At 45.0% G+C, this 21,967-nt stretch overlaps 1 protein-coding gene across 3 annotated transcripts in view; it reads left to right on the top strand.

The window, feature by feature from the left end:
• The window catches only part of VPS39 (VPS39 subunit of HOPS complex), a 229,021-nt gene that overhangs the window by 7,248 nt on the left and 199,806 nt on the right, over positions 1–21,967 (top strand). For 2 of the 3 annotated variants that reach the window (XR_011198842.1, XM_069208778.1), the window contains exons 2-3: positions 8,102–8,167; positions 15,342–15,409. Coding sequence is in view for 2 of the 3 variants with exons in the window: in XM_069208778.1 (XP_069064879.1) it covers positions 8,102–8,167; positions 15,342–15,409 (134 nt within the window). In the remaining variant the exon portion in view is untranslated. The remainder of the gene's footprint in view (positions 1–8,101; positions 8,168–15,341; positions 15,410–21,967) is intronic. The other variant, XM_069208779.1, reaches the window with a different exon arrangement.

The following is a 21,967-nucleotide window of genomic DNA, read 5'->3' as shown; positions in this document are numbered from 1 at the left end:
TCACATGCAAACCATTTTTGTCCTGCGTCTTTAAAGTTGGAGACAGACAGGCTAGTATGTCATAAACTTGATATACAGTAGCTTATGCCAAAAATACCACTTGGAGCAGGCCAAGAGTTTGATCACAAAATTGGAGTAAAACATCTCTTCAAATTCGGATTGTGCAACAGTAAACACATTTTTGCTCGGCACTTGAGAGTGTGACAAATTACACTTCCAAAACAGTTGTTTCCTGTACATCCTCATACCTACCAACACAAAATATATGCAAGGCTACCTATACAGTAGGTCTATTAAAAATAACCATATGTCCATCAATTATATTCAGTATGCATGTTTTTCATACTCGCAACATGTTTGCTGTACCATAGTTTTCCTTTTTTTTTCCTTATTGACAGATGCACAGTCAAAATCGGATCAATGCACGCTAAAAGAAGGGCACAATTCACAAATCTTTACTATTAATTACCTTTTTGATACCACTCTTGCTAATTCTGTTCCTAGGGAGGACATTCTCCAAAGGTCAGGAGACCCTTTTGTATCACGATGCCATGGATCACAAAAGAGACAAAATTACAAAGTTGTCTTTAAACTAATTGCACAACCTTTATCACCAAAGGACTGGGTTCAAAGGTTTGGGATCAGGGTTTGCCACAGAACTCGTAGTCATTCAGTTATGAAGTCCAGTCTTCATGTACTGAACATGGCATCTACCAGCAGCGTACAGCTTGCATTAACAGATAAGCAGCGCACACACAGAACACCACAGCCAAAATATACCACATGCAATATGAATGATGACAAATGAGCAACACACAACAGAATAAGATGTATGTAGGTACCAGGTCATACACAACGAGTGGCAAGTTAGTGTTTGACATTGTTTCAAAATGCAGACTCTTATGTTACATATGTTACGCCTGATAACACCACTCATCAATGATCAAAAATAGACCGTTCCCCATGTGCCTTTGGACCATAAGTGGCGCAACAAACATAGGGCCTGATTACGACCCTGGCGGTAAAAACCACCAGGGCCGTGGTCCGCGGGAGCACCGCCAACAGGCTGGCGGTGCTCCTTTGGGCATTCTGACCGCGGCGGTACAGCCGCGGCCAGAAACGGAAAGTCGGCGGTGTACCGCCGGCTTTCCGCTGCCCAGGGGAATCCTCCATGGCGGCGCAGCTTGCTGCGCCGCCATGGGGATTCCGACCCCCATACCGCCATCCTGTTCCTGGCGGTTTCGGCCGCCAGGAACAGGATGGCGGTATGGGGTGTCGTGGGGCCCCCGTAAGAGGGCCCCACTTAGAATTGCAGTGTCTGCTTAGCAGACACTGAAATTCGCGACGGGTGCTACAGCACCCGTCGCACCCCTTCCACTCCGCCGGCTCCATTCGGAGCCGGCTTCCTCGTGGAAGGGTGTTTCCCGCTGGGCTGGCGGGCGGCCTTTTGGTGGTCGCCCGCCAGCCCAGTGGGAAACCCAGAATGACCACCGCGGTCTTTTGACTGCGGTACGGTCTTCTGGCGGTTCCCGCTTGGCGGGCGGCTCCCGCCGCCCGCCAAGCTTGGAATCGCCCCCATAATGCCTTAGTACATTCTCTTAGTTATATATTTTTGTACAGTATTTATGTGAACCAAACCACACTTTTCCTCAGCTTTTCCTTTGCTGTCTTGGGGTTGTACACTGGGCCCCAGCCCTGCAGAATGTACATCTAATGTTCGATTGCACATTGGGGGATAGGAGATGCTGCACTGTCCCAGGACTATATACCATTCGGACACTCCTGCTGCTCCCTTTCCTTTGTCAGGAGCCTTATGGCACTCCTGATTGTAGCCCCAGTTCATTCTATTTCTTCTCACCTATTGTTTACAGACTTCCCTGGAACCACTACTCATGCTTTCTATTTGCATTGTTTCCGGGCATGCCTGAAGTTTTAAAGCACTGCAATTATGTCATCCATTATTTTCCACCTGCTGCAGCGTTTGCCTCCAATTTGTCTCATCTCAAATTCAGTGTTTAAAAGTTTGCAGACTACGGATGCAATGTTCGCTCGATGTGACTCTTAATTTTCTTGTGCAATGCCCGTCAGGTGCATGGAAGACTTCACTGTTCAGTTTTCTAATCCAGCTGCCTCTACCATTTGTAATTCTCATTCACAACGATGGCAATGTGCACTGCATGGTAAATGGACATGTACCCTGCCTCTGAGTGACACAACTTGCATGTGAAACTGGTACCTTTATGTTTTTTTTGTTCCAGCTAACATGCTAATCTAATATGCATGATGATGCTTAGGCCTGCCCATGATTATTCTGAGGTCCAGAGCCTATCTCACCGGCAGAACCCAGAGAGTCCACCTCCCCCTATTCTGCTCAGAGGCCACACAAATCATCTGCGGCGTACTCCAGGGTTCGTCCCTCTGCCTGACCCTCTTCAACGTCTACATGGCCCGCTCGCTAACAACGCCCGATCCCACAACTTCAACATCATCTCATACGCCGACGACACCCAGCTGATCCTCTCCCTCACCAAGGACTCCGCCAAGGTCAACCTGCATGAAGGAATGAAGGCCATTGCCGAATGGATGAAGAGCAGCTGCCTCAAACTCTAATTCCGACAAGAGGGAAGTCCTCATCTTCGGCTCCATCCCCTCCGCATGGGATGACTCCTGGTGGCCTGCCACTCAAGGAGCCGCTCCAACTCCCACCAACCATGCACACAACCTAGGATTCATCTTGGACTCCTCATCATCCATGACCCAGCGAGTCAACGTCCTTTTCTCCTCCTGCTTTAACACCCTCAGCATGCTCCGAAAGATCTACAAATGGATGCCCACCAAAACCAGAAGAACAGTCACCCAAGCCCTCGTAAGCTCAAACTGGACTACGGCAATGCTCTCTACACAGGAACCACGGGCAAACTCCAGAAGAGGCTGCAACGCATCCAGAACGCCTCTGCAAGCCCAGCCACTGCCACATCACACCACCTGAGAAACCTGCACTGGCTCCCATTCAACAAGAGAATCACCTTCAAACTCCTCACCCATGCTCACAAAGCACTGCACAACACCAGACCAGAATACCTCAACAGATGGCTTTCCTTCTACACCCTGACTCTGCATCTCCGCTCCGCCGCCCTCGCAACCGTCCCACGTGTCTGAAGAACTACAACCAGTGGTAGATTATTCTCGCACCTCGCTGCCAAAACATGGAACTCTCTTCCCACCCACCTGCGTCAGACCAAAGACCTCCTTACCTTCAGGAAACTTCTCAAAACCTGGCAGTTCGAGCAGTAGCAGCATGTCCCCTCACAGTCCTCCTCCCCCTCCCGCTTCCACAGTGCCTTGAGACCCTCACAGGTGAGTAGTGCCCTTTACAAGTTCCTGATTGATTGTACTGTGACTCAGAGGAGCGCACCAAGTGTGCTGTCTAATTAGGGCCTGCTGCCCATGTTCTGGATTTTTGACATAAAGTGTTGGTGGTGGCAGCATACCGTTTTGTGTGGCTGAAAGTACTAAACTGATCTTTTTCCTGGTTCAGATGGGGTACAGTGACTACCAGCCCCACTTCGTGTAGTTTCATTTATGACTGACACCCAGATAGATCCTTCTGCTGACATCGAATGTGCCTTTGTTTGGTATGCATGGTAGCAAGACTCCTTGTTGTGGTGGTAATATGATTCCTGGAACCAGATGATCAGATTTGGATTGCCCCTGGTTAGACATGGTGCATGAATGAGGCTGAAGTACAGCTTCCACAGAAAGTGGGAGTGTTTTGCTTGTATTGCTGAAGGTGAACAGAGGAACCTCAGACACTGAAGTGTGATGGGAGGATAGAGACAAGGCTACCTTTTTGCTGGGGAGTGCTAATTTGTCCTTCTTGTGCACTGTCCTTTTTGCTTTTCCTTGTGATCATGATTTGGATATCGTGCTTGCAGCCAGCCTCTTTTCTAGGTGCATTTTAGAAAGGCCGTGTCTGAGAAAACAAACAACCCCAAACCGGTTCCTGAACGTTTGGCAGTGGATTAATAACCGTTTCTGGAAAACCATTGTTCAGGTTGGACCCAAACCATCCCACTTTGGACCAGTTTCAAGTTCTTCTTGACCAAGGAAGGGGAGTGCAATTAACAGTAACTGAAGAGCTATTGTGATCCAGGTCTTGTGTTTGCCTGACAGCCAGTTTCCCAGAGGTCAGAGACCTCACCTGAAGTCTGTGCAGCTTATAGGATAGCAGTGGGTCTTTCTAGTGCCTTATAGCGAGCCTGCCTGCTCAGAGAGGGAACAACTGTGTCTGACCCTCCAAGAAGAGAAGCTGTCCAGGATGAAAAGCCCAGCCATGTTCCCAGCACCCAGAAGAGTGGGCTTGTTAACAGGAGCTCAGTTGACTCTGACCTGAGCTGTGACTAAGTCATCAGTCCCCCTTGCATAGTTCATGTAGCAAAATGCATGAAGTATCAACAACCATCCCCTCCATGGCCCAAGGGACTGCATGTTGTCTGGCATCACAACAATGTGACTAGAAGAGCCTGGTTTGCCCTCTGCCTTCACACCACCATAGCAAAGACCCTTCCACTGATCTAGAGGCCTCAGCTGCCAAAGATGAGTGACTATGCCAAGGCCTGACATATTGTTTTTTACCTAGTGGAAAGATAGAGAGCTGGGGCCGCACCCTGCAGTCCCTTGACTGCTGCTGGATGAAGTGCTGACTGTAAAGACTGCATGACCATCCCTTTGTCTTGAGTAAATCTGCATTTTAGAGGGATAAATGATTGATACCGTAAGTGTTTTTATTCAAGCTATGATGCAAACTGACTTATGGATTACTGAACATAGTATTTGCTCACACACCCTGATAGTGAGCTTATACTTGTACCTGATGCCTGCCTGCCTGTTATTGTTTAATTGCTGTTAAAACACTGTAAGGGTGCTGGAACCTTTGCAACTGTTATAACACCGTAGTTGGTGTAGGAACTGTGGACATTGGCAAGAGCCCCATAGTTGTATTTAGTTTATCCTTGTACCTGAACTCTAAGTTACTGGGTGTAGTAACTTGATTTACTGCAATATTAAAATACTTATCTTTTTATTAAGACAAGCATTGAGTTGGACAGCAAGTTATTTTGCAGGTTATTTAAGTACTTTCTGAATCTATACATGCACCATACCCCCCGAGAAGACTTTGACTGCTCATCTTCTCTGCCCTGAGAGGCAAGTGCAGAAGTGAAGTGGTGTATGTAGCCAAGTTTGCAGAGCCATTAGTAGGACAGACCTTCCGGCACCACAGGAAAGACAACCCCAAACACCATGGTTGAGATCCAGTATCCCTTATATACTCTGTGGCACCTCAGAAAAGCCGAGCCAAAACCTAGTCCATCACGTGTTCCATGAGCAGGAGAAGTGACATCATGACATAGTCATAGGTCATGACTGACCACAATGAGACTCACATTTCCCAGCATACTGGAGGTGAGACATTAGTAAAAAGATAGAGATCATGTTTGTAACAGAGGTACTTCAAGCGCATTGTGTAAGGTGTGAGTAACGATAAAGAAGGATAGGGCCCTTGATGAAGGGGAAGCTGGGCACAACTGCTGGTTATATGAGTAACATGGCAAGAGAGGCTACATTCTAGCGTATGAAGCCTTTTGTAAGAGTAAAGGTAAGGGAGACGGAGCAACCCCTGAAATGGCATAGAACACTTAGGTCAGTAGTGCTTGGGAAGCATTGTCTAAGATAGGTCAGTTGTAAGGACACAGAGGTGTTTGGGCTAAGTCAGAAGTAACCTCTGAACAATACCGCAAAGCACCTGAGATCATGGAGAAGTTCTTTGACCATGTATGTGGTCATTCTCTTTAGTTATGTTGGGATGTAGCGTTTTTTTTTCTTTATTATTATTTGCTATTTTTAGGGTCGTGCGCGTAAGTGCTCCTGCCCCGTTCTAATCTCTGTGGACTTTTAACCACGCCCATGCCACTTTTGTTGGTTTGCGGGCTTGCCTTTTTAAAATTCACTTGATTTTATTAGTAAATGGCATGCATATGTCATGCCTTTTCCAGTTTTTAGCCCTCCTTAAGCGCACGGGCCAACTACTGAAAACATACAAGGCTCCATGTTTTCCTTATGATTTCTATACTACTTTTTATTTTTATTTCATACACCTTGCGATCTCGCTGGGCAGTAATCGAGCTCTTTTAAGTCTACCAGTTTGATTCAATTATTTATCCCAGCGCTCCATTGCAAATTCAAGGTTTTACACAGCGTGATTGTGCTTGTTTAAAAAAAAAAAAAAATTCTTATGCAGTTACTTACATTGTGTCTGCAGATCCAATAGGAGATAGGGCTCAGACCATGTGCACTGTTAATATTTTTAGATGTGTAAATTGTTTAGTCTGATAAGTCATTCATTCATTTTTAAGTAAACCTGTCGGTGCCCAGGGAGGTGAAGTGACTTTTTACGATGTTATGAGGGGGGGGGGGGGTGTATGTGTGTGTGTCTGTCTGTCTGTCTGTCTGTCTGTCTGTCTGTCTGTCTGTCTCTCTCTCTCTCTTAGGACAGACCTCACCCTTAAACCTGTCAGCCAGGGCCTTGCTCATGACACTCCTCTGACAGTGGAGAGGCGTTAAAGTATATGCAGACCCTCTTTCTCCCGCAGGCCGTACAGTTCTTTTTGTTTTTCAGACTTGTGAATGTTCATTCGTCGCACGTTTTACTGATAGGGCATGTTGTTTATCGACAGTATTGGAAATGTATGTGAGGATTTCCCGCAGTTAAACTATCAAACTTTAGTGGTACACTTTGCACTCTGTTTTATATGCAAATCGATATAGTATCGGGAATGTTAGACAGAAGAATAGTATTGATTGCCAAGCACTATAATCAATAGTTTTTTCAGTAATTTTAGCTGTAAACTTAAGAGAACTGGTGGATATAAAAAAATTAATTACATCTTTTTCGATTTTAATTATTACAAATTGCACTAATTATTTACTGAGTAACACTTCAGTAAACCTGTTCAAGCTTTAATGAATCATATATTCAAGCAGGTATTTTGGGGGCACTGCATGTCAGCTGAGCTCAAGATTTCTAATCTTTTCCTGACCGGCAACTTTGCTAATATCTTTACAGGGCAAACCCACAAAAATGTAAATGTGAGTGTCTCATCATAAAGGGTCACTTTTCATGCCCAGTATTCAAGTGAAAGAGGGGACCTACGAGTGATACAAAACTTTCCACACATCTTTAAATTTAGTTGTTACATGTAGGCTTTGCGACAGTAACGTACCAAATATAAACAAATCAACTGACCGTTCTTTAACGGTTGGTTTTTAGTTTTAAATACTACTGTTGTCATTGGGAGCATGTTAGCCAAGTGGTTATTGAACTACCACCCATGTTTGGATTTCTAGTGTGTTCTGCAGACATTTTTGTTGAAAAGTGGAGGCGAAGACGAAGTGCTTAGTTCTTTATTTTGAAAATGTTTTGTGATAAATAGAGAAGGCTTTGTCAGTAATTACTACTTTTACGGGTAGTATATAGACTGACTTATTGTGGGGCCAGTGATGCCACTGTTTTTAGGTTGAGCATAGCAGCGTGCAAACGCTGCTTTTTCGACGTGTTGTTATCTATCTATTTGGGCTTTTAACCACATCCACCTCACGCCCATCACTATATCTCGTTCATGGGCTTGCCTTTCAGAAATCCTTTGTTGCCATTGGTAAAAGCTTTACGCTTGTCCCTCCTTAGGGTGGTTTTATTACCGCCTTGGACATCGACCCTGTTAGATGGCTAATTACACTTTTCCCGATATGTTTGACTCACAGCAAACTTCTTTTTTCTTTTGTGTCTCTCCTTCAAGCTCATGGTATGGCACTTTGAATCGGCTTACTTATGTGAAACTGATTTACTTTTAATTTTCAATTTATGTGGCAAGAAAAGTCCGGTTAGGAGTTTACAATGCTAACTCCAGCAAATGCGAGACCCATTGCATTGCAAATGCTTGTTTTATTTGACTTACTCCTTACCACTGGCTCGCTGGAAATAGAAAACACATTAACGTACTTCAAAATGGTGATATAAGTAATATTGATTTACTTTTCCTTGCAGAGGATTGGCTTCTTATTGGTACCAAGCAAGGTCATCTCCTTCTGTACAGGATCAAGAAAGAGACAGGTGAGTTGTAACCCACATTGCTTTTTACTACTACACTTTTATCTTTAACCTGGATAGTTAGGCTAGTCTTTAGTTATGAACGAAAGACTCAGAAGCCAGTGTTACCCCCCCCATTATTAGACTTATAATCTTACCTTGTATGCATTTCAGATGCACAGATGATGTGATATTTGTGCCACATCTTTCAGTCAGTGAATGATTAAAGTAATCAAGCATTTGCAGTCCTGAAGAGATGTCTGCTTTTATGTAGAATAGGGAGATGACTACCCTATGCGTTAACATTTGGTACTTGTAAAACTGAATGCTTGAAAAGCTGTCTTGGTCATATTTTTTTCAGATGATTAAAACTAGTGTTAAGGGTGTGTGTGTTTGTCTCGTGCCAGTGAATGTTTTATACTGTTAGAAATCACTGATTGTGAAAGGAAATTTCTGGGGCTGATTCATTAAACCCAGGGTTTGCTTGGAGCCTCTTATCTGAAAAATATCATATTAGTCATTTGGTTAGAGGTGAAAAAAGCATTTTCAAAAGTTCATTCTGAAAGAATAAGGCATGTAATCACCCAGCAACCCTTTAGCCCCATCTTATATTGTCCAACACCATCATATCCACTTATAAGCTTTAAAAGAACATCATTCATTTAATTTGTGAAAGACTAGGCACTGTAGGCCTGAGGTGAACCTTGACGAAGCATTTTAGTTCTTGAATTGTCAACAGACCATTTACTGTTGTGCTTTAGCGGGTCCTGAAAAACATTTTGGTGCTTAATTTAGTCCTAACCTAAGCATTGTGTTGCCTAAATTGGTGTAGATAAGGCTTTGTCAAGGTAAGTACCTGATTGGTTAGGACTGGATCATTTTAGTCTTTAAATTGGTTCCTTTTAAATGATCTCAGTGCTGTTTGAGTTTGTCGTGAAATAATCATCTTAGTGCCTTTGTAGTTTGTTGATGAAGTATTGTAGTATAATATAGTATATTTTAGCATATGTGAGTAAATTAACTCCCCTATTCAAGAGCAATGGCATTGTTCTAGGCGACTGTCAGCTCTGAGACAGGGCTTCAAAGGAGTTTGTGGCCCTACAGTGGTAAACCTAATCTATTTACTGGGAATCTACGTTCCATATGCTTCTCTATATTCACCAGTTTTATCGGCTTTAAAGGTCTAGCAAAGCAGTGGAGGTCTGAGGCAACTAACAAAACTGTAGCTTAGGCCAGTCTTGTGCTTTCTCATTGAGCACTTGAGTCCCTGGAGTCCATGTCCCAATCTTTTGGAGAGGCCTTCTCCGGCTTCGTCCCACCAAACATTTCCCGCCACTCAGTCTACTCAGAGATTCTCTTTAAACATGTGTAGCCACTCTCCTGCAGGAGCACATCCAGTCTGTTCTCTGCAATCACAAGCAATCATTCCTGACTCTGTCCACTGAAGACAAGTGTTCCTTCCACTCACTGATAACAATACCCCTTCCTCCAGGATACTCTGGTATCCCCTAAATGGCTTGCAAGGACACTAGTACCTCACAGGTACACACAGGCAAGACTTTTGCATTGGTCTTCGGTGGGTCACTGCAGTGTTTATAGTGGTTCATCTGTACCTCCTTCACACAGCCAAGCCTCACATGTTTGTCCTACTTCAATAACTGTCATCAGTGCAAAAAATGTCTGAACAGTGAATCGGACCCAACCACTTTAAGAAGACCAAGAATTGATGGCTTTTGCAGTTAGTTGCAGGTATTATCTTATAGCTCATTTTGTAACAGTACTGAAAAGGTGGCAATAAAGTTGATGTTGTATGTCAGCGTTCTGTCGTTTGGTGGTATAAAGTTGACCCTTTTAGAGAGAGATATCTGTAGGAAGTTCTGTGGTTTGCTTAGTGGTATGCCAATGATAACACTTGAGGGGAGTTTGCCTTAATGTCTTCCACTGATATTACTGTAAAGGGTTGGATGCTGATAAGTTCTACTCACTATCCTTCTTGACTGTTAGAGGAAATGTTGAATACTCTCTTTATAGCCGCATGCCACACTGCACTTAACAGCACATGAGAAAGGTTTCAAGTGTCTCCTTAAGAGGGTCCCAGTTAGGAGGAAAGAAGATAAAGGTAAAACAAAACCCATTGGAAATCTTGACGATGAAGAGGAATACAGAAGTTAATAAATAGCAAGGCACTGAATTCCCCCTGACAACACGGAAGAGGAATGAGCGAAGGAGTAGTAGATCAAGCAGAAGTTCCAACTGCAAGAAGCAAATATTGAGGGCAAAAAAAGCAGCAGCTGGTTCAAGAATGTAATGAAAAACAAGAGAATGCATTTGACGCATTCATCAATTATAGATGCCTCCTATAAATCAATCAAATCAGTCAGTATTTGTAAAGTGCAGCTCCTTATCTGTCAGCGTGTCAAAGCGCTGGGTGGGTGGTGGGGTGAAGTCCAAGGTCCTCATCTGAAGAGCCACGTCTTGAAGTTCTTCCTGAAGATGGTGAGTGACTGGCTTAGTCTGAGGTGCAGTGAGATGTTGTTCCATCTCTTCACTGCAGTGTAGGTAAAAATCATCCTCCGTCATTGGTTTTGCAGATGTGAGGGACAGTGGCCAGGGCCATTTGGGCAGAGCAGAGGGATCTGGTGGGGATGTGGAAGGAGACGCAGTGGTTCAGGCAGGCTGGTCCTGCATTGTGCAAGGCCTTGTATGTGTGGGTGAGAAGCTTGAATGTTATTCGCTTCTCGACTGGTAGCCAGTGGAGGGTCTTCAGGTGTTGGGAGATGTTTATCTGCGAGGGAGGTCCAGAATGGTCTGGCGGCGGCATTCTAGATGAAATGACGTTTTTTGATGTTCCTAGTTGAGGTGCTGGCGTAGAGGGCGTTGCCGTAGTCAACCTTGCTCGTGACTAAGGCGTGGGTGACAGTCCTAATATGTGAAACATGCATCAGAGTAAAACTAACTTTATCTTGAATTGGGAACATCAGGTAGAATTGTCTGCACCGTCCATCATCTTGGAAAGGGCAGTTTATAATTCTTATTCACACCTTTTACTTGAAACACATGATGTCAGTTTGGCACAAAAAGAAAATGCTGAAGTTTGACATCCTCTGCCCATGTTGAACACTGCAGCCCCATTTCAGTTTTTCTTGCCCAGTGCTCTGCACAACTCCCAGATACTCCCCAGGTCACTGCGAGCACAAAAATATTGGTGCTGTCTTGACATCGAGGATTCCTAACCACGCACTGAATGCAGGGCCATTAACATGCAGCAAGTATGAGGCCTTTAGTGGGGCCACCCAAAGTGGATCTCTTCACCCACTATCCAATAGAGCCTCTATAATAGTACTTCCCAAACCAGGTAAGGACCCCTATTTGTGTGGCAGTTATCGTCCCATATCCCTCCTCAACGGTGATGTTAAAATCCTGGCAGGGATACTCACGGCACGTCTCAAGCAGGTTTTACCTTCTCTGGTCCATCACACACAGGTTGGCTTTGTGCCAGGCTGCTCTTCCAAAAATCACATTCGCACACTTCTTCATGCTATATCGGCGACACGGGACTCATGTGAGGAAGCTCTTGCCCTCTCTCTAGATGCCGAGAGGGCCTTCGACCGCATGGAGTGGTGGTACCTCTTTGAAACACTAAAGCTCTTTGGCCTCGGAACCAGCTTCATTAATATGGTACGTCTACTATATGACTCTCCGATCGCACAGGTCAACTGTAGTGGGTTCCTCTCTGACACATTCCTGGTGCGTAGGGGAACCCGCCGGGGTTGCCCCCTGTTGCCCTTGTTGTTTCTTTTGGCTGTGGAACCCCTGGCGGCCACAATACGTGGCTCCAATGCCAACTCCGGGATACCCATTCCTGGCGGGGGTTCTACTATCTATCTGTATGCCGATGATATTCTATTTACCCTCACTGACTTAACCAACTCCTTACCGGCTCTTCGTGCCATACTCTCCAAGCTCCTGTCAGTATATAGAATTAACTGGGGTAAGAGTGAGGCATTACCGTTGTCTCCTGTAACAGTGAGCGCATCAGTCCGGGATGTCTCGGTAAAATGGAAACGGTCGCGCTTTCAATATCTCAGCATGTATATCAATAGGGGACTGGAGAACATGATCACAGATAATCTGGACCCTCTATTAACCAGTATGAAATGTGACTTTGATAAATGGACGCACCTAGGCCTTTCCATGTGAGGCAGAGCTCAGGCGGTATGGATGGTAACTCTACCACGCTTCCTATATGTCCTGGGCATGCTACCTTTATAGATTCCTCTGTCTACTCTCCGAGAAATAGACCGTCGCATTCGGGCCTTTGAGTGGGGATCAATGCATACGAGGCTACCCAGGGCAGCATTGCTCGCAAGATGTGAGTACGAGGACTGGTTCTTCCCTCTGTGGAACACTGTACGCTTGCATTACACCTCTCACAGTTAGTTTATCTGCAGCCGAAAGCGCGGGAACCACCTCTCTGGGTGGAGGTAGAAAGGACTATCTCCCATTCCTCATCGGGGTTACAGATACTTTATAATGTAATCTCTGCTCCCTTGCTTTCCACCAACCCCATGATCATAGCCCTGCGCAATTCCTGGTGACAAGCTCATCGCTTGCTCAAAATTGATCCCCAGATCCACGACAGAGCACCGTTGTGGGGCAATGGGGGATTACTCATAGGGGAGAAAATCATCTCATGGGAGGAGTGGCTTTCAAAGGGCCTTCTTCGACTGGACAAACTTCTGAATAGGGGCACATTGAAATCCTTCACAGAATTAAGGGAGAAATGTGATCTCCTGAAGCATCATCTATGGCGCTTTATTCAGCTTAAACATTGCCTGGAGGGACGATTGGGAAAGCCCCCCTGGAACTTCCCTCAATACCCAGTAGTCCACTATTTGGAGACCTGGGGATCCCTCCGAGGCATACTTTCCGGGCTCAACTCCCAGCTAAACTGTCACCTTGTTACCCTCCCACTTTTACTCTCCACTAAGGCAAAATGGCAGGCACGCCTCCAGACTGAATATGAATTGGAGGATTGGGCAGACATGATTGCGGCCAGAGATCGGTGGGCTAGAGAAGCTCGCCTAAAATTTAGTCTCTTCAAGACACTGCACGAATGGTACTGGACCCTGCAGAAGCTGCGCTCGGTGGAGTTATTATCCCACGCCTCCTGCTTGGAGATGCCTTCATGACTGCTGTGTTCTGCCTCACATCGTACATGACTGCCCAGCTATACATGCTTTTTGGCAGAAAGTGGTGCGTACCCTCTGGGAGATAATACCACTACCGGCCTCCCTCACCCCTTCCTTATTATTATTGCATGATACCAGTGAGATAATTTGCCTATCACGGCCACAACAACGCCTACTACATACTGCGCTTGCTACGGCCAAGGTATGTATCCTCAGACACTGGCGCACATCTGTTGCCCCTCTTCATGGGGAAATGGATTGCTGCTATGTACCAGGCGGCCAAGCGTGAGAAGCTCATTTACGGCCTCCAGGACAAGCTGGACGTCTTCCTACAGACGTGGGCCCCTTTCCTATCTGCACCGGAGGGTTAGCGGACATATGCCGGCACTGAGATTAATACTAACGGACATTGTTACACACACCGGGGACCTACACATTCACGCACCAAGCTACTACCCTATCTTTTCACTTGGTACTAGAGACACTCTATCCTTCACTCCTGTTTGGGCAAAGCAAAGGTTGGCTTGGATAAGATGTGCTCATCTACTAATCATTCCCATAACCCCTGTTCTCTCCGATGCCTCCCCCCTTCCCCTGGACTCAACTATTCTCGCACACCTACTCTCCCACGACCCACGCCCCCATCCTTCCCACTGTATTTCCATCCCTCCCCCCACCCGGCCGTTGTTACTGTTACTGTTTTTATTATTATTCTTACGCTCTCTTCCTATCCTCTTCTCTATACCCTTTCCATAGCTCCTTTTCTCTCTTCCACCTTATTTCCTCTCTCATTTCTCATGAATGTTGTTTTTTTATCATTGTATTTTCATTTTTGTTTATGGCTCTCACACCTCATAGCTCAGAACTAATCTCTGATAAATAGCATGTCATACCAGATGTTCACTATTCCTTGTGCTTAAAGTCCAGCACCTACCCTTCTCACCCATTAGTCAACATGATTTATATCAGCTCAAAAATCTGCTTAGTATGTTAAGACACTCTTGACACCTTAGTACCCTCCAGCGTGTTCTTGAAAGGGCGATCAGCTAAGTTATCCCATCGCCTATCTTCTCCTTCCCCACCCCTTCAGCATGTTTATAGATTCTCTTTCCCAGATCCATGCGTCAGGTTTTCCTTCTTTTTACTCCAATCTCTCTGTTTGGTTAACTGTCCCTGCCTTACAGCCCCCGCGACCTAAAAGAACCATGCATCTCTTACCGCGGGTCTCTCAGTTAGTGACTTCCCCCACGTCGTTTCCCTTGCCCCCACCCACAGTGGCGGTTGCTGCAGTGGGAGGAGGTGGGGGAAAACTAATAGACTGGGAATTGCTCTAAATATTGACCGATTAGGAATACTATCACTGGGACATGATTGGAGCCATGAACTTATCCTTATACACTTATTAGACTGCTTTTGTTGCGCTATCAGTTGCATTGCACGTTGGAGATATGTCATTAGTATTGAAGCCATGTTTGACATTTGTTCGCCACAGGTCATATATTATCTTTGCACGACTATAGACTCCTCCATCGATGTAACTGCTGGGTCTTTGTAAGGGTCACTTGTCTATTGCATGTTGAACGAGATTTAAATACTATGTTGATACTCTTGTTCTTGATTGTTGATTCTACAATCTTTAATAAAGAAATACAACACAAAAAAATATGCAGCAAGACTGCATGAGGAGTGCACCATCTTCTCCTGATGCTTGCAATGTCTGTTAAGCCCCCAGCACTGAGTTAAGAAATAGAAATCCTTCTACCGAGTCATGTCCCCCTAAATCAAAATTTTTGTGACAACCCATTGGGCAACATTAACCTCTCTTGGCTACTTTAAACATTTTACTTTCTGTTTCAGTACATACAATTTATTTTTATGGACTTAAGCTTACATTTGATTACTGTAATGTGTTGTTTGTGGTTCTACTATTTTTTCACCTAAAATGCACTTTAGAAGGAATACTTCATCCGTTTTCCAGTGTCCTAATCACCTTTTACTCTGCTCAGTAGGCTGCAACCAGTTTGAAGTGACTCTGGAAAAATCCAACAAGAACTTTTCCAAGAAAATACAACAGGTGAGTCGGATGCATTCAGTCAAAGGTAGTTATTGTTAGCTAGGAAAGACCTTTGTTCCTAGGTAGTGAGAGCAAACTGACAGTGAGACATGCTTTGTAGAGTTCTTTCCCTTGGTAGTCTTTTCAGCAGTCATGCCTAAAGAGTGTTACTGGGGAAAAAGTGTTTGTAAATCTGCCTACAAATATGGCAGTGTTGTAGTCTGAAACTTTGTAGAGCAGGGCACAGCTCTGAATTTAACCTGCACCAAAATCCTGCTTGCAGGTCTTTTCATTTGTGATCAGATCCACGAAGGTGAGCTTTCATGTTGTAATGTTGACCATGTAGGTTCCCCCAAATCACAATGTCTGTTGTTGTTTTTGCCATCAATGATCACAACTGTTTTATTTTCTTCCATCATACCTGCTCGTTGTTGTATTGTAACACTAGCACATTTTATAATGTCCTTGCGTCCATCAATCAGCTGATAATTTTAAGATCCTATCACCCACTATACCATTCAGTATTTCAATTTGCTCCATTGTAAACATTACCAAAGACATTATCAAAGTCCTTTTTCTCTCCCATTCTACACCTGTGTGTGCGCCATACTTTGCTTGATCTTCTGGGCCATCCCCCTAACAAAAAGAGACAGTTCAACTGCTTTTCTTATTATAACTGTCAGCATGACAAGTGGGTGTGTTAAAACGAAATTAGAGCGATGTAATAATGTCCGGATGGGCTGCACTCCTTTTCAGTTATTAACATAGTTTCCGAATAATCACCTCCTTGACTTAAGTCTGGGTGAACTGTTCCAAGTTTTACTGCACTGATCTTTGTGCGGGTAGTTATCACTAGTATAGAAATAGTTCTAGCTACTACATTGTGTAGTGAATGCTGGGACCAGGGTCTGTCTTATACTTCCTGTGGAAGGCTTTCCATTTCAAGACTCTGGAGTAAGCCTCTTGGGGTCTGGTGGATGGCATTTGGTTTATTAAACCTGGTATTTAAATGGATGCGGTTTCAATAGAATACTCTCAAGCACTGATAGATGTATATTTAAAATTGTAATAACCTTGAAAGTGATGGAAAGCAAAACCTTGTCATTATCAAATGTGCACCACTTCAAATCCTCATTCCACTGCCGTGCAAAGTAGTTGAGCTTTGAACTACAACATTCAAAGTTGATATTACTAAAGAACCCCTCTCTTTCTGAGAGAAAAAGTGTTCTATTTCAAGGAGGACATGGCCTCACAGTTTGGGCTGGACTTTTGTATTGGAGGAGGCTCCAGACTGATTTGCATTTCACTGTTTCCTAACTGAGGTGGCATGGTGTGCAAAATAACGATGGGTTGGGATGCTGCCCGAGTAATTATCAGTTGGGTGAGATTAATTCATGCATTCCGTACATCACTTTTTTGAATACTTCAATGAGATTCTTGGTGGGCAGTAAGTGGGTGATGAACAGTGAATTTCTTCTAAGGGCTACAAACCTACCTGCCTGGGGGCAAGTTATTGTGCCAAGGAGAGCATACGCTTCCAAATAAGGGCTACCTTCCCTCAGACATGGGCCCCCAGCTATTGCTACCCACCTTTGTCTTTCCAGCTAGAGGTTGTTGGTACTAGCCCGAGTAACACACCTTTGTCTTCCTAGCCAGAAGTCGTTGGTACTAGCAAGAGTAGAGATGTAGGACATATCGGTGACAGACTACAACTCAGGGAAGGTATAAGTGCCTCGTCTGATATGGATTGGGAGGAGCGTATTTGCCTCATCACTACAAGTGACCGAGCAGGGCATTTGCGAGTGAGAAATGCATGTCTTTATGTATATAATGTACCCGGTATGAGTGTGTGCCAGGTTTTCAGGAAAGTTGTACTGTAAATAGACATTTTAGTATGACACACAGGCATCTGCTGATTGTGTGTCATTGGGAGATGCTTGAAGGGTCTTTCTGAACCTGCATTTTAAGTTGGAGGTTCTTGTATTCACATTGAGTATTTCATGTCCCTTTACAATGTTTAACAGAACTCCTTGCATCAAATAAATAGGATTATTCTATCTATTACATACAAGAAGTGGCTGGCTGTCCCTAGTCCCAAGTGATTTATTGAGCACCGTACCTTCAAAAATATGAAAATAATAATGTCAGATTACTAAATGCTAAGATTGGTCTCCTTTGGCCTTGTTTTGGTTTACTGAATTTAGAAATATTCTGGTGAGGTAGAACTTTTTACTCCAAAAGACCCTAAGTCTGAAACACATCCCTTACGGGCAGTGTTCATGCAGTTGCACTGATTTAACATACTCTGTTCGGTGCAGTGCAGCTTAATCATAAATAGGTTGACATGCCATCGTCTAGAAACTGTGGTCAAATCTGATAAATGTTGAAGTGTATAATAACATACATTTTCTGGGCTGGTCTGTCAGATTTTGTGCAACTTCTGATCTATCTGTGATGATTCAAATAAAATGCCCATGTATGTTTTGAGAATGTACCAGTCATGACCTGGCCACATATTTGTTTTCTTACCTGTTGGAGGAAAGTACCCTCTTTCTTGGCATGGTTACCCCAATATTCTGCCTTTTGTCAGTGTTTTTCACTGTTTCAACTCGGATCCTACTAACCAGGACCCCAGTAGTTTTGCTCTCTCCTGTAAATTGTACCCTTTTCTTCCCACAATTGGCATACTGGTCCCCCGCATGTAAGTCCCTAGTATATTGTACCTAGTTACCCAGGGCATTGGGGTTCCAGGGGATCCCTATGGACTGCAGCAGTTATTCTGCCACCCATTGGGACCCCATGCAAAGGGGTCTGCAGGCCTGCCATTGCCACCTGCATGAAACTGGTGCATGCACCCATTTTCACTAAGTCACTACACCAGGTCACTGTAAGTCACCCCTGTGGTAGGCCCTCTCAGCACAGGGTGCAGATACCTGTGTGTGAGGGCACCCCTGCACTAGCAGAGGTACCCCCACAAACTCCATATCCATTTTCCTGGACTTTGTGATTGCGGGGATGACATTTTATGTGTTTACAGGACATAGGTCACTACCTATGTCCAGCTACATAATGGTAACTCCAAACATGGGCATGTTTGGTATCAAACATGTCGGAATCATACCCCTATACTGTTTCAAGTATTTGAAGTATGATTCCATGCACTCTAGAGCCTCCTTAGAGAACCCCCCCAGCATTGCTGCCATCAGCCTTACAGGGTTTTCTGGACAGCCCAAGCTGCTCCAACCCCTCCGAGAGGTTTCTGCCCTCCTGCTGCTTGATCCGATCAAGCCCAGGAAGGCAGAACAAAGAATTCCCTTTGTGAGAGGAAGGTAATACCCTCTCCTTTTGGAACTAGGTGTGACTGGCTTGGAAAGGGTAGCCTCCCCAAGCCATTGGCTTTGCTTTGAATGGCATATTTGGTGCCCTCTGTGCATAAACCAGTCCACACCTGTTCAGGTACCCCCAGTCCTTGCTCTGGCGCGAAACTGCACAATGGAAAGGGGAGTGACCACTACCCTGTCCATTACCACCCCAGGGGTGGAGCCTAGAGCTCCTCCAGAGGGTCTCTGGGTTCTGCCATCTTGATTCCATGGTTGGAAGTAGCTCTGGGAGCATCTGAGTTGCCAGGCAGGTGACATCAGAGCCCTTCCTGATAGGTGCTTACCTGGCTAGATGACCAATCCCCCTTTCAGGGCTATTTAGGGTCTCTATCTTGTGTGGGGTCCCCAGGTTCCCTTGCAAGATTCCAGCAGGACTCCCTTGCAACCTCTGCTTCGATGTTTAGCCTCTAGAACTGCAAGTGGAACCTCCACGACCTGACAAGCTGCTTCCAGGAAGAAAGGGCTCTTCTGCAACATTGTTTCCACAGCTCCTGCCAGCTTTGCAACACTTCCATCACCGTGCATCCTCAGAAGACTGCCACTCTTCAGCCTGCACAGGAAGAAGAAAGAATCTCCATTGAAGTAAAGGAGTCACTCCCCTGCAACCGCAGGCACCTACAGCAATCGACGACCGGCTGCGTGGATCTCCTCCCATCTTGAACTGCGTGGATCCTGCATCATGGGTGGTGGTCCGGAGTAGTCCTCTTGGTCCTCTCTGCCAGGTGTCCAACTTTGGTGGAGGTAAGCCCTTGCCTTCCCACGCAAGACAGTAACCCCAAGTACCACGTCTCTTGCAGCTGCCAAGGCTTGTTTTCTTCGTCTCCAAGGGATCTTCAGGCGATGCACAGCTCCAGGCGACACACAGCTCCAGCCCCCAGCACTCCTTCCTTCAAATCTCAGCCTCCTGCTTGGTTCTCCAGCGGCGTAGGATCCTCTTTTGTTGTGCAGCGTGGGCCTCCTCTGTGACTCCTGTGTTCCCCGTCCTGTGGCACTTCTGTTGGTGCTGGCTCTTCTCCTGTGGACTCTCTGCGATGCTGAGGGTCCCCTGTGACTCTCCCTCCTGGGCCTTGCTGGTCCCCGCCAGCACCTCTTTTCCACTAACCGTGAGTTTGCCTTTGCCAAGGCTTGTTGGTGGAATTCCTGCACCGACACCCATCTGCAATCTTCACTTCAGCGTGGGACATCTTCTGCATCCATCAGGAACTCTTCTGCGGCTCCAGGGCTGCAGTGCTGCCCTGTTCTTCATCACCATCGACCACCAATTCCTGCAAGAACAGCTGGGTGGGTAGTAGCTCCTACTTCTCCTGGACTCCACTGTGATTCTTGGACTTGGTCCCCTCTCTCCACAGGTCTTCTTCTCCAGGAATCCACTGCTGGGTTTCTTGCAGTCTTGGTTGGGTGTCTTCTTTTTCTTCTTTTCCTCCTTTTGGGTGTTTTGGGGAAATTCCGGTGATTTACTCTCGCTGGAGGGGGGTACTGTGTTACTTACCTCTGTGGTTTTCTGGTACTTCCAGCTCTCTTCTACACATTCCACTTACCTAGGTGGGGGGGTCCTGTGTTTGCATTCCATTTTTTTAGTATATGGTTTTTGCGCCCCCTATGCTCACTATTTGTTATTGCGATTTGCACTGTGTTCTAACCTTTTCTATGCCTATTTCTGATTGCTAGTGTATATATTTAGTGTATTACTTGCCTCCTATTGAAGGGTTGCCCCTTCTAGTATTTTGTGGTGATTTGTTCCAAAAATAAAGTACCTTTATTTTTGTAAAACTGCGTGTTTTCTTTCATGTGTAAGTGCTGTGTGACTACAGTGGCATTGCATTTGCATGTCTCCTAGATAAGCCTTGGCTGCTCATCCACAGCTATCTCTAGAGAGCCTGGGTTCTAGACACTGCCTACACTTCACTGAGAGGGGATATCTGGACCTGGTATAAGGTGTAAGTACCTTAGGTACCCACCACACACCAGACCAGCTTCCTACACCTGTGTTCGAAGATAAAGCTGTGAGAAATCACCACTTTTCAGACTGAGACGTGGTTGAAAATCTGACTAGGGTTGTTCAGATTGACTTTCAGTTGAGAACCAGCAATGTACAAGCTACTGCTTAGGTGACATCCGTTCATGTCCGAGATCCAACTGATTTTCTAACTATCCTCACACATAGTTGGCCTCAGTTTCCTCTGTACAAATTGGTTCCCTAGTCCCAATTTTCAGAACAAACCAACTGACCTAAAAGCTGCGTTTGTTTGTTTGTTTGTTTTTCTCATAAGGAGAAACCTGTGAACCAGTTGCTCTGGGATCGTACAAGAAAAGAGTAATCAGTATTTTTTTGCAGTATGTTCATACTACAGTCAGGCAAAAACGCCTAAGCAATAGTTGTGGCATCAGTTTAATAAACAAGAGATTCACTAAATCCCTGAAATGCTTGTTGCCCCCATGAGTTACAGTTATTCAATTTGAAATTAAGTCGGAGAATGTAACCTCTAGGTTAAAACAAATCGTTTAGAATGCTTTTGTTTTTTTATTAGAGGCTAGGAAACTAGCTTTCTATGCTTGGTAACAGTTTTTATATATAACAACAATTGAGACAGCAGGTGGCTGGTACATAATTCCTTAGACTCGTAGGTCATCTTGTAGAGATTCTTAAAGAGACCTTAATGGATGGTATATGTATTCACAATCGTTTTAAGTAACTGGGGCTTGAGTGCATTTGAGTCCACACAAATTAATATGGCCTTATGTAAACTTCCTCACTTGTGCTCCACTTTGCACATCTTTCTCCCGAATGTTGACTGAAGAAGGGGCGCATCTGGGACATAGCTGACTGCTGCTGCTGTTTCAGGCCCATTAGTGCATGTAGAGTGAGGTTATTATGTGGAGTGTGGTGGTGCAAACCTGAAACAAGTGCTTGAGGAATCACAGGGTTAGCACCACCTCGCAGCCTGTCCATCGTAGTCCGACCTTCTGAACTGTCCTTCTCATCAGTATTTCAAATTCTCAACCCAAGTGGGAATTTGTAGCTGGCCTCATAAGGAACTCATCATGAAGAGCACCTTCCTGCATTCTACCTTTCTATAACCCACCTATTAAATGACATGTTTAATAATTCTCACTTATCCTTATAGCACCACGTTGAAGCATCTGTTATGTTACTGTAATATATTCTTGTCTCCCACACCTTGCTTTATCTATTTAGAAT

The sequence above is a fragment of the Pleurodeles waltl genome, chromosome 9, assembly GCF_031143425.1.
Source record: "Pleurodeles waltl isolate 20211129_DDA chromosome 9, aPleWal1.hap1.20221129, whole genome shotgun sequence".
Lineage (NCBI taxonomy): Eukaryota > Metazoa > Chordata > Amphibia > Caudata > Salamandridae > Pleurodeles > Pleurodeles waltl.
Note: the sequence above shows the minus strand (reverse complement) of the source record. Positions and strands in the feature narration are given on the sequence as shown.